Consider the following 14,465-nt stretch of genomic DNA (forward strand, 5'->3'; position numbering starts at 1 on the left):
AATGAATGGTTGCATTCATTTTATCATTTAAGCTATTTCTATGAACTAATGGTTTCTGACATCATAAATAAGTAATATGTTCTAATCGTATCTCTATTTTTTTACCCATGGCAGAATCATGCTTAATATTGCTTGGAGTTTGTTTTATCTACCATCTGAGAAAAAAAAAAAATACTCGCAATAGATAAAATTAGTTTCTGGGCTAGACTCAAAATACTGTTTATATATATATATATATATATATATGTATTTAGGTGTATTCTGTTTATGGTATGTCAAGCACACCATATGTGATTGGAACTGCAACTTGATACTTTGTATTATCTAAGTTAGCAATATCTATTTGAATTTGTTATCATGCTCTTAGTCATAACTCATAAGTTACTCTTTGTTATTCAGGTTTGCGGTGCATCCCAAAGAGCTACATTTGGTAATGATTCAAGAATGTTTCATGAAGGTAGCTTCTCAATTCTCTCTAATTTTCTTCTTCTTTTTATCTTTTTTTTTTATGAATGGTTATCACATTCATTTTTATCTTCCATCTAAACCCCCCCCCCCCCCCAAAAAAAAAAGACTTTTCTTCATTCAAGTTATTTCACTAACAATTTATGTACGTAACGTGCTCTACTGATATAATTTATCCACTTTATAATAGCTTAATTTTTTGGAACTAATGATTTCTGACATGATAAATAAGTAATCACATGCATGCCCAACAATGCTTGTTATTGCTTGATTACTTGGAGTTTGATTTAGTTACCATCTAGACATAAACACATGAAATTCCTTGAAATAGAATGAATTAGCTTTTGGGTCCGACCTCAAAATACTGTATTTTGGTGTGTATGCATGTACGAATGTGTGTTTGTAGGCGTGTTCTATATGTGGGCAATGCCCACCATATGTTCCAGGAAATTCCTCTATGAATGATGTGTAATTGGAAGATACAAGATGGTGACTTATGTAACCCTAACTTTTTCTAGGTTTTTCATTGTGTCTTCATGCGTATTAATAATCCTAATCTTGCTTGTGATTTTTAATTGTATGTACAGAGATTTCTTAGATTTGGTTTGTCTATGATGTCTTATTATTTGTGGTTTGGAACATGAATTTGTCAGTTTTAATAAGCCATATCTCTGTGGTTTTTTTTACTCGTGGCAGAATGATGCTGAAGATTATGAGTTTGCCTTGTTTACTTAGGATCCTGATTTGTTTGGAGCTCCAATTCTAAGTATTATTTGGGTTTTCTAGTTATTGTTAAATAAATTAATACTCGAGACTTTATTTCTTCATTGTTTGTAATAAATGTGAGAGTTTGAACTCCAAGATGTCTTTGTGGCATTTTGTTGGAAGATTGCTACTAGTTCAACCATGGATTTGCTCGTCTTTTATGTGTTGTATGTAATTTAGCTTGTGTAATCCATTAACATCTGTGTTAATTGTTTTCTATTGTTTCTGTGAGTTTTATAGTTCTTTTGTTTATTCTTCTATAACAAATTGATGAACCTGATCCAAACCAACGTCAGGTTTTTTTTTTTTTGTGGGTTGAAGGGTTTGGCTAGGGCCTTTTTTTTTTTTGAAATTTGGTTGAATCAGATTGAAGTTGACAAAAATTTCAATTCAAATAACCCGATCCAACCCCACTATTATTTAATACTTTAAAAAATATGTATTTTAAACTCTTTAATTTAATATATTTTAGATTTTATATACCTATCAAAAAATTTTAATTTATTTTAGATTTTATAACTTAGTTTAAATTTGTTAGTTCATACTATTTTAGTATTTTGAGATTTAGTTTAGATGAAATTGTAATAATTTGTTTTTCAAAAATGGGTTTAAATTGGTGATTGAAAACCACCATTTTTTATTTGGCCTGATAAAATAGTTCTAACGACCCGACCCAACCCTACATGTTCCCTATGGATCAAGTTGAGAGTTGAAAATTTCTCAACATGTGAAATTGTTGCCTTTTAAAAATAAAAACATAAAAAATAAAAAATAAAAATCCAACCTATTCCAATGCATTCACACCTCTATTTTCTTTTTTTATTAACAATTATGCTCTTGCAACTATGTACGTCTTATGATTGATGATAATAATAAAATAAAATTTCCATTTCATCTAAAAATTATTTAACACCCTACCTTCCCTCTTCACAGCCAGATTGTTCAAATGAATTTAATAATATTTTTGGAGAACCCACAATTTTTTTTAATGGATATAATAGTGAACACACAATTTGAATAATAGTTTGATGAACCCTTTTTCATCCTATTACTATATTACACTCTTGTAGTCTTGTAGACGTACTCCTTTTGTTATATAAACTTCCATACTGAGGCTCTAAAAAAAAAAACTTCCATACTGAAATTAAATTATGGGGAAAATAAGGTTGAGTGGATACATTAATGGCAATGACTTCTTTCACAAATTCAATGAGGAGGACAAAGCTGCCATGATTCTTCTTCACGTTAAGCATGCCAATTGCTGGATAAGAAATTTGCCATAGCTTTGCATGAAATCAAAAACCAAAGAATTAGGCATAAGAAACATGTAGCAAATACTAGCAAGCCAAAACCCATTCAATGTTTCTAAAGAAAACCATGGTTATTAAGCCTGTCCATGAAAGCCTATTCCTGCAAGTCCCTGGATATCCTACCATTCCCACGCCTCAACAGCCTCATAGGAGCATGCTCTAAGCCTTTTGAGAAGCAATTTACATCTAGTTATGTTAGGGGTGACCAAAGCAGGCTATCCCTAAACAAACTAGATCTTGAAAACTTTCTCTTACAATTGCTAAACAAGAACGAAGTCATTGATAATGGAATTCCTGTCATTGTGTATGACATAAAAGGTAAGGAATACTCAATGACATTCAAGCTTTGGTAGTCTAGGGATTATGTTGTTAAGGAAGGGTGGAACACATTTTGCCAAAAACATAGCCTGCGTGAGCATGAAGATTTTGTGATAGTGTTGATGTTCCACCATGTTCAAACTAGGGAACTATGCTTTTCCATCTCTTCGAGAAGATTTAAGTTAAATAGTTGATTTTTTTTTTTTTTTTTTTTGAGAAGAAGTTACATGGTTAAATTTAATTGTTATCAAAAGAAGACACATCTTACAATATCTAATGAATTGTATTTAAGTCTTAAATATGAACCCTAAAAATCAATCAATATTAGCTAGATTTTTTTAGTGTTAGGAGGGAGTTTGTATTGAGTGTAGAACTGTTAGCTATAGTACGAAGGTTTAGCAAAAAAATTTCCACTTTGTTAGTAGGAAGTACAGTTCATAACAGCCAATATTGGAAGGCTATGGCTTGATTGCTTGGAGTTTGTTTTATCTACCATCTTGGCATAGAAAAAGAAAATTCCTCGCAATAGACAAAATTAGTTTCTAGGCCCGACTCAAAATACTATATATGTATGTATGTATGTATTTAGGTTTGTATGCATGTATGAATAAGTGTTTGTAGGTGTATTCTGTATGTGGGTATGTCCAACCCACCAAATGTTTGAGGGAAGTCATCTATGGATGTTGTGTGATTGGAAGATACAAGATGTTGACTTATGTAACCCCATGACTTTTGCTAGATTTTTCATTATGCATCTTTCATAGGTGTTGATTATCCTAAGCTTGCATATAATTTTCAATTCTATGTATAGAGATTTCTTAGCTTTGGTTTGATTATGTTGTCTTATTTGTGGTTTGGACCACATATTGGTCCGTTTTAGTAAGCCACATGTTAGCCTGTGATTTGTTTATATATAAATCTTTGTGTTTCAAATTTCTAAGTTATTATTTTCTTTTTATTTTTTTCCATTGATAAAGGATGTTTTAACTCTTAAGTGCTCACATTGTTAATTTGCCACACCGAGGTCACAGATTTATAGTCTAATTCAAGATAGGATGTTGTCGAGGACATTTTTGCAACAAGGGTCGAAAATGCAAGAACGGCCCAAATCTCTCCTTGGGTTCTTTAGAAGTGTTTATTGTGGAGAATCAAGCCCAAAATTCCAAATGTATAATGAACAAAAGGCTAATGGTGCTTTAACAAGAGAGAAATCAAAATGCCATAATTTGAAATACAAGAAAAATGCAGAAAGAGTATACAAGTCCTAAATTTCGACCCACAGTCAGTGAGAAGAGAAATTGAGAGAAGTTATGAGGAAGAGAGGGAAGGTTCTCCTGTACCCATATTTCCACCCCTATGCTTTAGAATTGCGAGAATGTTAGCTGGCTGAATGGGCTTAACAAAAGTGCAGAAAAAGCATGAAAACATAATAGGTTTGAAAGTTCGACCCATAGTCAACAAGAAGAGGAAATTGAGAAAGGTTGTGAGGAAGAGAGAGAAGGTTCCCATGTACCCAAATTTCTACCCCTAAGGTTCAAAATTGTGAAAATGTTTCTTGGCTTAGTGGGCTTTCGCTCTCAAGTTTCAGCTCTATGGGGAAAACGTGGTTGGTTTTGTTTTGAACTGAAGAGAGAGTTTTATATAGAATTTAGGGTGTTGCTAATGACTGGTTTTCGAGTAGTGGAAGAGGCTTTTATCCCCTATGATACTAATTTGGTGTTTTGGCTTGGGTTGCTTTTGTTTAGGGAAGACTTTGGTATCCTCACCTAAGTGAGGGCTAGTAGATGGAGTTGGCCAATGAGAGCCAACTGATAGGCCAAAAAACATATCAACCCCTTGTATTAAATTAATTGGAACTACAACTTGATACTTTGTGTTACCTAAGTTAGCAATATCTATTTGAATTTTTTATCATACTCTTAGACATAACTCATAAGTTACTCTTTGTTATTTAGTGTTGCGGTGAATCCCAAAGATCTACATCTGGTAGTAATTCGAGAATGTTTCATGAAGGTAGCTTCTCAATTCTCTATGTTTTTCTTCTTCTTCTTCTTCTTCTTCTTCTTCTTCTTCTTCTTCTTCTTTTTCTTTTTTCATGAATCGTTATTGCATGCATTTCTATCTTTCATCTAAACTCCCCTCCCCCACCCCCCCCCCTAAAAAAAAAGCTTTGTTTCATCTAAGTTATTTCACTAACAAATTTATGTATGCTTGACTTATATTATTTATCCACTTTGTAATAGCTTAAGTTTTTGAAACTAATGGTTTCTGACATGATAAATAAGTAACCATGTTCATGCCTAACAATGCTTGCTATTGCTTGATTGCTTGGAGTTTGATTTAGTTACCATCTTGGCATAAACTGATAAATACATCAAATTCTTTGAAATAGAATGAATTAGCTTCTGGATCCTGTGTCAAAATACTGTTTTTAATATGTATTTTGGTGTGTATGCATGTGTGAATGTGTGTTTGTAGGCATGTTTTGTATGTGAGTAATGCCCACCATATGTTCCAGGAAAGTCCTCTATGAATGATGTGTGATCGGAAGATACAAGATTGTGAATTATGTAACGCTGACTTTTTCTGGGTTTTTTCATTATGTGTCCTCCATGCATGTCAATAATCCTAATCTTGCTTGTGATTTTCAATTGTATGTACAGAGCTTTCTTAGATTTGGTTTGGCTATGATGTCTTATTATTTTTGGTTTGGAACATGAATTTGTCAGTTTTAATAAGCCATGCCTCTGTTTTTTTTTTTTTTTTTTTTTTTGGTTTTACTCGTGACAGAATGATGCTAAAGATTATAAGTTTGCCTTGTTTGACTCAAAAGGATTATGTTTTGTTGGGAGCTCCAATTCTAAATATTGTTTGGGTATTCTAGTTATTGTTCAATATATTAATACTCAAGACTTTGTTTCTTATTTGTTTGTAATAAATGTAAAAGTTTGAACTCCAAGATGCCTTTGTGGCAGTTTGTTGGAAGATTGCTACTGGTTCAACCATGGATTTGCTCATCTTTTGTGTTCTAATTTGTATGTAATTTAGCTTGTGTAAAACATTAACATCCGTGTGAATTGTTTTCTATTATTTTTGAGTTTTATAGTTCTTTTGTTTATTCTTCTTTAACAACTTGATGAACCTTATCCAAACCAACATCAGGGTTTGATTTTTGTGGGTTGAAGGGTTTGGTTGGGTCCTTATTTTTTGAAACTTGAGTTGGATCAGGTTGAAAAGTTGACAAAAATTTCAATCCAAATAACCTGATCCAACCTGCTATTAATTAATAATTTAAAAAACAATATATGTATAAACTCTTTAATTCATTTTATTTTAGATTTTATATACCTATCAAATTTTTTTTTTTTTTTGAAAATAATAAGTGTTTTAACACATACACATGGAGAGAGGGGAGAAGGTCTTAAAGAAACTGATGGTGGTGTATATCCAAAATAACCTAACTCTTGGATACATAGTACAGATTTTAAACCTCTTTAGACTTTATAACTTACTTTAAATTTGTTAGTTTGGACTATCTTAGTATTTTGAGATTTATTTTAGATGAAATTGTAATTATTTATTTAAAAAATGGGTTTAAATTGGTGAATGAAAACCAAAATTTTTATTAGGCCTAACAAAATGGTTCTAACGAACCGACCCAACCCTACATGTTCCCTATGAATCAAGTTGAGTTGAACTTTTCTCAACATGTGAAATTGTTGGCTTTTAAAAAAACACAAAACAAAATCCAACCTATTCCAATGCATTCACACCTCTATTTTCTTTTTTCATAAACAATTATGCTCTTGTAACTCTGTACATCTTATGATTGATGATAATAATAAATAAAGTTTCCATTTTATCTAAAAATTATTTAACATCCTACCGCCCCTCTTCATAGCAAAATTGTTAAAACGAATTAAATAATATTTTTGGAGAACCCACAAATTTTTTTAATGGATACAATATAGTGAGCACACAATTTGAATAATAGCTTGATGAACCCTTTTTCATCCTATTACTATATTAGACTTGTAGACGTACTCCTTTCCTCATATAAATTTAGATCCTGAAATAAATTATGGGGAAAATAAGGTTGAGTGGATATGTTAATGGCAATGACTTTCTTCACATATTCAATGAGGAAGACAAAGCTACCATGATTCTTCATCACATAAAGCATGCCAATTACTGGATAAGAAATTTGCCATAGCTTTGCATGAAATCAAAAACCAAAGAATTAGGCATAAGCAACATGTAGCAAATACTAGCAAGCTAGAACCCATTCAATGTTTCAGAAGAAAACCATGATTATTAACCCCGTCCATGAAAGCCTATTCTTGCAAGCCCCCAGATATCCCACCATTCCCATGCCTCAACAGCCTCATAGAAGCATGCTCTAAGCCTTTTGAGAAGCAATTGATATTCAGTTACGTAAGGGGTGACCAAAGCAGGCTGTCCTTGAACAAACTTGTCGAAAACTCTCTTACCATTGCTAAACAAGAACGAATTTGTTGATAATGGAATTCCTATCATTATGTATGACATAAAAGGTAAGGAACACTCAATGACGTTCAAACTTTGGGAGTCCAGAGTTTATGTTCTCAAGGAAGGGTGGAACACGTTTTGCCAAAATCATAGTTTGCGTGAGCATGAAGATTTCGTGACACTATGGATGTTCCGCCATGTTCAAACTATGCCTTTCCATCTTTTCAAGAAGACTAAGTTACACAGTTGATTTTTTTTTTTTTTTTTTTTTTTTTGAGAATCTAGTTACATGGTTAAATTTAATTGTTATCAAAAGAAGATGACACATTTTACAATATCTAAAGAATTGTATTTAAGTCTTAAATACAAACCTTACATATCAATCAATATTAGCTAGATGTTTTTAATGTTAGGAGGGAGTTTGTGTTAAGTGTAGGTATTAACTATTACTGTTAGCTAGAGAAGGGAGGTTTAGCAAAAAGATTTTCAATTTGTCAGTAGGAAGTACAGGACATAACATAACGCCCATGTTGGAGGGTTTGACAACATTATAATAGTACATTTTTGGAATGATAATAAACCTTTTTTTTTTTTTGTTTGCACCATGGATGTTATTCCCATGACTTGATCTCTTTGCAATGATTTTGTAATGCACAAATCGGTCTTGGTGGGTTCGTAGCTAGGATTTATACCACTACTAGTTACTAGTCATCTTAAGCAACAATTTGCTCAACCTCATTTATCAATCTGTCGGCTTGTAGCAAAATATCAATATGATTAAATAGTATTTCAATATAGTGAATTGATTTTTAAAGTTACACACCACAACAGTTTTCCATTTGATCACCACAAAAGGAGTAATTTTATACAATAAAGCTACAAATTTACACCATCTTTTGCAATTCTCATCACCCAAAGAGAGAGAGAGAGAGAGAGATAGTTCCATTAACACCTTTCTATATCATTCTATTGTGTGCCACTGTCTACATGTTTTTTTGAACAACACTATACACTATTTCTATATGTCCATTTGATTTCACCTAAATCCCATAGGGATTAGTTTCAATTATACATCCACTTAACCAACTGCTACTCTGCTACATAGCACAACTAACCCACTCCCATCATTCTCAATCAACATTTCAAGGGTGAGCCCTGGTGTGGACAATGGCATATCCTTTTCATTGTAACTTTGACTATCATTCCCATCGCAGCATGACACAATCATAAATTTCAGGACTTTCTGCAATGTTAAAAGTATGAGATAATTTGGCCTAGAATGCAGTGATATGATAATAACAAAAATTGCTTCCATTGTCATCAATTGCACTTGCATGATGCATCTAAAGGCGTGTCGCAAGAATTTGAATATTGCTGCTATCATCAGCGCTTCCTCTAAATCTTCTTGGCTTTTCTTGAAAAATTTCTAACCATAACTATGTTAGAGAATGTTAATGGAAGTTCTTCATCAACAATCTCGATACAAGTGTTTTAGTATGAAAAGAGCGGTATCATGATCCCTCCAATAGTTTCTGTATACCAAGATTCACAAATTAAAAGAAGATCAAGGTACAAAAGCAACATAACATGTAGACTCAAGTTACTTGTCTGTTACTATATTCCCCACTACAAAGAATGGGGATAAAAGAGAAGAAAACTATTAAATTTTTAAACCCCACAATCAAACCCCCAAATCAAACTCAAAAGGCCCAAAGTTTAAAGTGATATCATTTTAAAAGTCCAGAGTTCAATTTGAAACTAACAAACCTATAAGTTTTAATTTGTAACAATCTTAAACTTCACGATTTAAATTGAAACTTTTGAAATTATAGGATTTATTTTGAAACCACAATTATTGGGTTTGATTTGAAAGAACCCCGGAAATATATGGTGTAAAATGTAATTATCCCTAATCTTTTTCTCCAATTCTGCAACTTAATCTCTTTCTTTCTTACTGAAATTATGCATTTGCGACAATTTTTGCTGCCTACGGATTTTGCTGTTGTATTCATGTTATTAATTCAAGCCGGTGCTGCATCTGTTCTTTGTAGTGTTATTAATTCAGTTTCTTTAGTCATAAAACAAGATTATTATTAGAAGTATATAGTTAAGTGATTAAATTTACCATATCCTAATAGCTTAATCTTTTCGGACAATCGGTAATTTAACATGGTATCAAAGTGGGAAGTCCTAAGTTTGATCTCTGTCTCCACCATTCTATCTCCGATTTAAATTACCATGTGTTGGGCCTCACCTATTAAAAGGTAGTTTCGGCCCACACGTGAAGCGGAGTGTTAGAGAAGTATATAATTAAATGATTAAATCTACCATATCTTAATAACTTAAGCTTTTGGAACAATCAGTAATTTAAAAATTACAAACAGATGAAAAAGATTAGTGTAATTTACCAAATGATTACGAACAAATGAAAATAAAAAGTTCTAAGAACATAAATATCCTAAACTCAATCCGACATTTTGTTAAAATATTTTAACCCTTCTGTGGTGTAAGAATAAGAAAGAGAAACGAAAAAAGAAAACTTTTTAGCAACTGCAAGTATATAGTAATCATTGACATTGTGAAAACCTTATGGTTGGCAGAAACAGATTATAAGATAAAAACCAAATAGGATAGCTTGAAAAAATGCAAAAAGGGCCAATAAATGTAAACACATAAGAAGAATCATAGTGATAGTTGTCGCTTAAACATGGTTTGGTGGGATCAGATACATTAATCATTACATACTAATTGCATGAACATTTTGTGCCAAATGTTCAGACGAGAAGTTAATGATGGAAGGCAGATGATAATAGTTGCACACAATGTAGATAGTGAGTACTTGCCCAATAACAAGCAATACTTGACAAAACCAAAATTATGTATAAAATGACTTTTTTTAGAAAGTATAAAGCGGAGTACTTATGTATGTGATCCAAGGGCTTGTAAGTATGGATGCTCAAATGTTTTATCCTGCACGAACAACATCAAACTATTATTGGAAAAATATATTTCAACATGCAAATGCAACTCAAGTTCAACTTAATCTTAATCACAACATTGATATCAGTTACATGAGTCTTAATACTACCCACGTATTTTTTTAATCCCCTTATCGGCTTACCCTTAACACTCCTCCCACCTATATCAACTTTTTTAAACTAGTGCATCTGTAGATCTTCATTGCACATAATGAACCATCTGAGGTGACTCCCGCATCTTATCCTTGATTGATGCGCCAATCTTTGCATCAATATCTCAACTACTCATTTGATTTTCCTTATGTTGCGAGTCATCCATCTGAACCCTCTTAACATTCACATCATGTCATTTATCTTAATGCTGCCATGTCTAAGACCTACGTGTGCTGGGTACACAGCACCATGTCCATATCCTTGTTTTAAGATTAGCATGCAACAAGGTGGGGATAAATACAAAGAATCTGGCAAGAAAGCTGCTCCAATGATCAGGTTAGGTCCTTTTATGTTGAACTGGTACCACCTTATCCATTTTTAATGACTTCTAACAAGAAACCCATGCAAGAAGCTAATCCCAGTTACCATTAGAAATATATGTGCAGTATCAGTACGTGCATGTGCATGACCATGTACATGGTTGTAAGATTTAGCATCAAATTGGTAAGACAACACACTTGAAGCATGTGATCAATCCGTCCTTCTTCACTTCCAGTTAATCTCTGAATCATAAGAGAACCATATGATCTCCCCTCTTTTTCTTGGGAATCCTCTCCCTCTTCTGCAATATAAACATTAAAATTTTTACATGTATTAATAATATAGACCAAAGAATATAAGATTGATTAAAATACTTCTCCACACAGCCGTAGATAGGCTTAAATAGCAAAAAATGGATTTCCATAATAAATGCCAATTAGTTTGAACCACCACTCAGTGGAGCTGGATTATAGTATCAAAATTATGTTTTGGTCGTGGGGTAACAGTTTGATTTACTTTTCTCTGTTTTTCTTGTTTCTTATTTGTAAAATAAGCAGGGGCCTGGGGGTTTGATGTGGATACTTGGAAGAGGACCACTCTGTTAAGATATATTCCATCAATCCTCCTTACCTTTATGAACAGAAGGAGGAGAATATGAAGTGACAATGAAAGGGGGGAAACAGGAAAAGTAATGCAAAACAGAAGGGTGAGAGATTATGTTACCTTCAAGGCTATCCATGCTTCTGGATTGGCAAACTGTGAGTACATTGACCTGTTTAAACAGCATACAGCTTAGAACTTAACATCTTGCTTGAGTAAAAAGCAAACACAACACACATAATATGGTAAAATGTAACTGAGCGATTGATGGGCCCAACTGAAGCTCAACGTCACTTAGTACTATAAATGAATATGAGAACAGTTAATCATAAACTGAAACGATATGAGATTATTTATATTTACATGATTACTTATTGAGCTAGCATTCTATCCTCCCAAACTGGAAACCAACCCAACCAGTGTGGTCAATTTGGATGTACATACACACTACTTCATTTAAAGTTGAGAGAAATGGGAACCTGACAATGGCCATGCTAAATTATGGGTCAAGCCAAAATCAAACCCACCAATCAAGTAGAAGCTTTAGTATATGTGACAATCTTAAGATAATTTGGAAAATATTTCAACTTCTAGGATTAGAAGAGGACGAATGTTTACTTTTAACTATTTAGCAAAAATAAACTATTTAGAAGTGACATACATAAGTATATAAAAGTGGTATTTCCAGATTAAGGCATTTCTTCCAGATTTAAATTTATAACAAGTGGTGTACAAGTGCCATTGTACTTGAAACCAACAGATTCAAGAGCTCAAACTCCAACTTTATTTTTATAAGTGGCAAGTTATACATACATCTAGTGGATTTCAAAATCTGTCCACCCCATTCTAAGGGGCAAGGAAGTGCCAATTGAGCCACAGCTCATTGGCAAATCCACCTTTAAATTTCACCAAATAGCATAGCCACAATTTCAAAGAAATGAAATGCCTCCCCCAGGCACATGCCCCTTTAAAATTACTAAAGAATACTCTATTTCATTTTCAATCTCATTTATCTTCAAAGAGACATTGGATTCCCCACTAATAAGTTGGGAATTATAATCCCAGTTATTGATATTAAAAAGAAAAAGAAAAATGCAAAGGGAAGGTTAAACTAAAGCAACCTTCCCCCATCCAAAGCTTTCCATATCTAGATTCTTTTTGAAGCCCCACTTAAAATGTTGTCAACTCCTTTATGAGCCCTTTTTCTTACTCCTCTCTGCCAACTTCATGTACAAGAACCATTTAACCTATTTCCATAATGCAGGTACCCTAAACTGTAATTTTAACCTAGTAATATGTCTAAAGAGAAACCATATGATCACCTAAAATCTGCTTGCTCAAAGCAGGCAAAAAGGATAGAAAACTTGATCAAAAGGCAGGTGCTGATCAATCACCAAGAGAAATAAAACCAAAGTTTCAGACGACAATTAAGATGTTAGCAAAAAATTTGGAAGCAGAAGGGAGCATCTCCAAACCATAGCCACATATCTACTACAATATTCTTTATCTTCCACTATTAATTTATAATCAAGGAAGTTATATTATCTTACAGCTCTTTAGAATGTAATGTTACTACACATTTGAAATTAAAACTTGTGGCTGACATAAAGCTTAGAAAAGAAGTTAAAGAATGTGAGTAAAGGTCTTGTGACCCTGATAAAAAGAATTATGTAGAGAGCACAATCAAATTTATTCAAAGTTTATTGTCAAATTACCAATTCTCCCAAAAGTTTAAGCTATTAGAAAATGACGAATTTAATCATAATTCTAATACTTCCCCTCACATGCAGGCTTAGAATCCCCCTTGATAAATGGGACCCAACATACGGGATTTTTAAAATTTTAAATGGAAGGTACAATGGAGACAATGATCAAACTTAGGACCTACTTCTCTAATACCTTGTTGAATTACTAATTCCCCAAAAGTTTAAGATGTTAGAAAATGGTTAATTTAATCATTTATTTATTACAAATATTTTCTTATTTAAGATACAAGATTTCATTTTTGAATTTTGAATTTTTAAATTTTGGCTTTAATTTTGTTGAGGATTTCAAGGGATGTAATTGTAACATGATTCAAGCCTTGAAGCCTATTAAAAGGAGACTCCAAGAATAGTTTGAGACAGTTCAATTTGAATAAATAAATAAATAAATTTGAGTTAGAGTTTTCTCTACAAGTTGGTGGTGATTCTAAGTACCCTTAGGTGGTGAAGTCTAGGATTTTTTTTTCCCTTTTATTTATTATTCACGAAAATCCGTTCTGCATCGAGAACTCTCAAAGAAGAATGGAATCACATGCCAATTATGACACAGGACTTGCATATTAGACTCATTCTTTAAGATCTATATCTGAAAAATAAAACTCTTGCATGTAAGAAATTAGAGAGATATATTAATTTCAGAAGGGTTAATAGAGCCCACCCTTATGGAGTGTAGATGATCCATTATTGCATGAGAACGAGTTGCCAGATCTTCAGTAAATTCCTACACCACAGACCATGAGCATATTAAAAACAGGGAGAGAACAAGACTTTAATCCACATTTATGTGTTGTTAAAGAGCCATACCTGGAATCCAATATGCAACTGCCTTCCACCCTTGTGGTAAGGTATAAGAACAAGGCATTTATTGGTGTATTCTTTGCAGACAAGTGGTTCTATTCTGTAAAAAAATTCAAAAAATATTCTTTAAATGTGCTGTAATGTTGCCATAGATTACCAAATTCAAATAAATAATATAGAAGGGAAAAATGGTAACAACTATAACAAAACTTATAGCTGATTTATACCACCATGGTTTGATGTGTATGTTTGTGCAAAGTAAAAAAGGGGTAGGTGTGTGTGCGTTTGTATCAGATTGTAGAATAAGCAAGAGAGTGGAGGAGGAAAGGGGGCCCTTCTCCATTTCCAGCAGTCGAGTTAAAATTTATTAAATAGCACACTTAAATATATGTCTTGCTTACATCATTTTCCCTTAAAAGTAAGCAATGCAATGCCTTACATGCACCATTTTCTCTTTTCTTTTGTTAATATTCAACACGAGAAAACTTGTAATTTTACTTCATAAA

General features: G+C 32.8%; 1 protein-coding gene across 1 annotated transcript in view; it reads right to left on the reverse strand.

Annotated features, from left to right (window-relative positions):
* Positions 1-14,365, reverse strand: part of LOC126699737 (phospholipase SGR2-like) — a 119,847-nt gene extending 105,482 nt beyond the window's left edge. The window contains exons 1-4 of the mRNA XM_050397709.1: positions 14,361-14,365; positions 13,966-14,059; positions 13,820-13,882; positions 11,522-11,570 (exon numbers count right to left, since the gene is read on the reverse strand). Of these exons, the coding sequence (XP_050253666.1) occupies positions 11,522-11,570; positions 13,820-13,882; positions 13,966-14,059; positions 14,361-14,365 (211 nt within the window). The remainder of the gene's footprint in view (positions 1-11,521; positions 11,571-13,819; positions 13,883-13,965; positions 14,060-14,360) is intronic.
* Positions 14,366-14,465: the final 100 nt, after the last annotated feature.

The sequence above is a fragment of the Quercus robur genome, chromosome 9, assembly GCF_932294415.1.
Source record: "Quercus robur chromosome 9, dhQueRobu3.1, whole genome shotgun sequence".
Classification (NCBI taxonomy): domain Eukaryota; kingdom Viridiplantae; phylum Streptophyta; class Magnoliopsida; order Fagales; family Fagaceae; genus Quercus; species Quercus robur.